The following is a 2,219-nucleotide window of genomic DNA, read 5'->3' as shown; positions in this document are numbered from 1 at the left end:
ATATCATTTTATTTAAGCAGTCTGCTAAGCTGCTATAAAGATCTCAATGATTTACATTAGACATCAGAATTTCACTTTACTATTTGCTCATATAAATATCACCAAATTGCATATTTTTGCTCAGTTCGGGCCTCATTATTCATATTCTCAATATATCATATTATATGAGTCATAAAAGCTGGAGGAATTAAATAAGATACTCAACAAAAACACATACTGTGTGCTAACTTATATATATATATATATATTCAAGAGACTGTTTAATTAAAAACTATGATTATGACTATGATTTCTAATGTCAGTCTTCATAGGGTTATGGTATGTCTTTAGCTCTGTTGTACCCAGGAATAAAAAGATAAAATGAACTGTACCATATAAAAGAGTTGCAGGGGGGAAAAAAATCTTACTGTGATGAAGAAAATGACAAGTGATAAGTTTGAGCGCCCTATTCATTCAAATACCAAAGTGTTACAATCCTTGTTGCCACAGATATAAGTGGAAATGAGAATCTTAAATGCACTCTGAAAACAAGGGTAGAAAAAACCATAGATCAAGGGGTTACAAGTGGAGTTCAAATATGCAAACCAAATTACAGCATCAAAAACAACAGCTGGGGTGAAAAAATTGAAAAAAGGGTCAAGAGCAGTTACAGTAAAAAAAGGAAGCCAGCAGAACAAAAAAACTCCCATGACAAAGGCCAGAGTTTTAGCTGCTTTTCTCTCTCTGTGAGCAGAGCTTTGGCTCTTCAACCTTCCAGTCATTCTTTCTGACATAACCTTTGCGTGTTTTTGTGCAACATAGAAGATTTTCATATACAGAGAGCTCATGATCGTCCCGGGAAGGAAAAATGTGAGAATTGGACATATAATACCCCATTGCTTGTTAAAAAACAAAACACAACTTCCCACACAATGAGTCTGCAATATCAGCATCTCAAGTCCAACTGCATTTATCCCTGAAAACACAACAGAAAAGCTGAACACAAATGAAAACAGCCATATGAAGATAATAAATGCAGTCACAGTGTTGTTTGTGACCCTTATTCTGTATCTTAGAGGGTCACAAATGGCCATGTACCTGTCGACAGATATTAAACTGAGATGCAGTATTGAGGAGATACAGAAGCTCATGTCTAAACTAGAATGCACTTTACACACAAAATCTCCCAGATACCAGCAGCCTTCAACAGATCGCACCATGCTGTACGGCATGACCAAAGAGCCCAGTTGTTTGTGACCCTCATTCTGTATCTTAGAGGGTCACAAATGGCCATGTACCTGTCAACAGATATTAAACTGAGATGCAGTATTGAGGAGATACAGAAGCTCATGTCTAAACTAGAATGCACTTTACACACAAAATCTCCCAGATACCAGCAGCCTTCAACAGATCGCACCATGCTGTACGGCATGACCAAAGAACCCAGCAGACAGTCGCTGGAAGCCAGAGAGCGAACAATCAGATGAGTTGGAGACTGAAGCTGTTTGAAGTGAGAGATGGAGATGATGATCAGCAGGTTCCCAAAAACTGTTGTGAGGATCATCAGCACCAAGAAAACATACATTGCCACTTTAACCACAACATAACGCTGTACTTTCAGACAGGAGTCCGGCCGGAGTGGATAGCAGAGAAAAACAATCTGAGTGTTAGTTTCATTTGAAGTCATCACGTCTGCTCCGGATACTGAGATAAATTCCTTTGTAACTGTAAAAAGGCCGTTAACTATAAGCCAAAGTATAAACAGAATAATTTTGTCGATTATAGTTTGGTAAAGACCAATATCCAAATAAAGGTGAACATATATAGTACATGCCCATCTAGTTTAACTCCCTAAATTGACTCAGAGCAGCTCAGATTTGGTCATATATACTCTCAGATTTGAGGTAACCCTCCCTACACCTGTCACTGTTACCCAGAGTAAAAAAAACAAAAAAACACATGAACTCAGGAGATTAAAGTGAGAAAATGTATACTTCAACTGTGTGTCCTGACCTGAAGCACAATAGATGAGTTGGAGACATTATTACACCATTACTGAGCATATTCCGGCCTTAACGCACAAGTATTTTGACATATTTTAAGTATTTTTGTCCTGTCCATTGGTATGACTATCACCATGACAGTCACTGCAATTTTGAGATTGAATCCCACATTCACATACAGATGTGCACCCGAAACTTTTCAACATGTATGTGGCTGCTGGTCCTCTTAGCAGCATA

At 38.0% G+C, this 2,219-nt stretch overlaps 1 protein-coding gene across 1 annotated transcript; it reads right to left on the bottom strand.

The window, feature by feature from the left end:
- Positions 1-449: 449 nt before the first annotated feature.
- LOC107706946 (trace amine-associated receptor 4-like) lies at positions 450-1,666 on the bottom strand. The gene is made up of 2 exons (XM_016510797.1): positions 1,278-1,666; positions 450-1,077 (listed from the first exon to the last, which is right to left on the bottom strand). The coding sequence occupies exons 1-2, from the start codon at positions 1,664-1,666 to the stop codon at positions 450-452; spliced, it is 1,017 nt and encodes a 338-aa protein (XP_016366283.1).
- Positions 1,667-2,219: the final 553 nt, after the last annotated feature.

Source organism: Sinocyclocheilus rhinocerous, unplaced genomic scaffold (genome assembly GCF_001515625.1).
Source record: "Sinocyclocheilus rhinocerous isolate Xijiao unplaced genomic scaffold, SAMN03320098_v1.1 scaffold38859, whole genome shotgun sequence".
NCBI classification, from domain to species: domain Eukaryota; kingdom Metazoa; phylum Chordata; class Actinopteri; order Cypriniformes; family Cyprinidae; genus Sinocyclocheilus; species Sinocyclocheilus rhinocerous.
The sequence above is the reverse complement of the archived record's forward strand: the minus strand, read 5'-3'. Positions and strand labels throughout refer to the sequence as shown.

Excerpts from the sequence above, each read along its gene's own strand:
- LOC107706946 (XM_016510797.1), bottom strand. The coding sequence starts at position 1,666 with ATGACTTCAAATGAAACTAACACTCAGATTGTTTTTCTCTGCTATCCA. Across the intron at positions 1,078-1,277 it reads AGTTTAATATCTGTTGACAG|GTACATGGCCATTTGTGACC; the intron begins GTACATGGCCAT and ends ATCTGTCGACAG.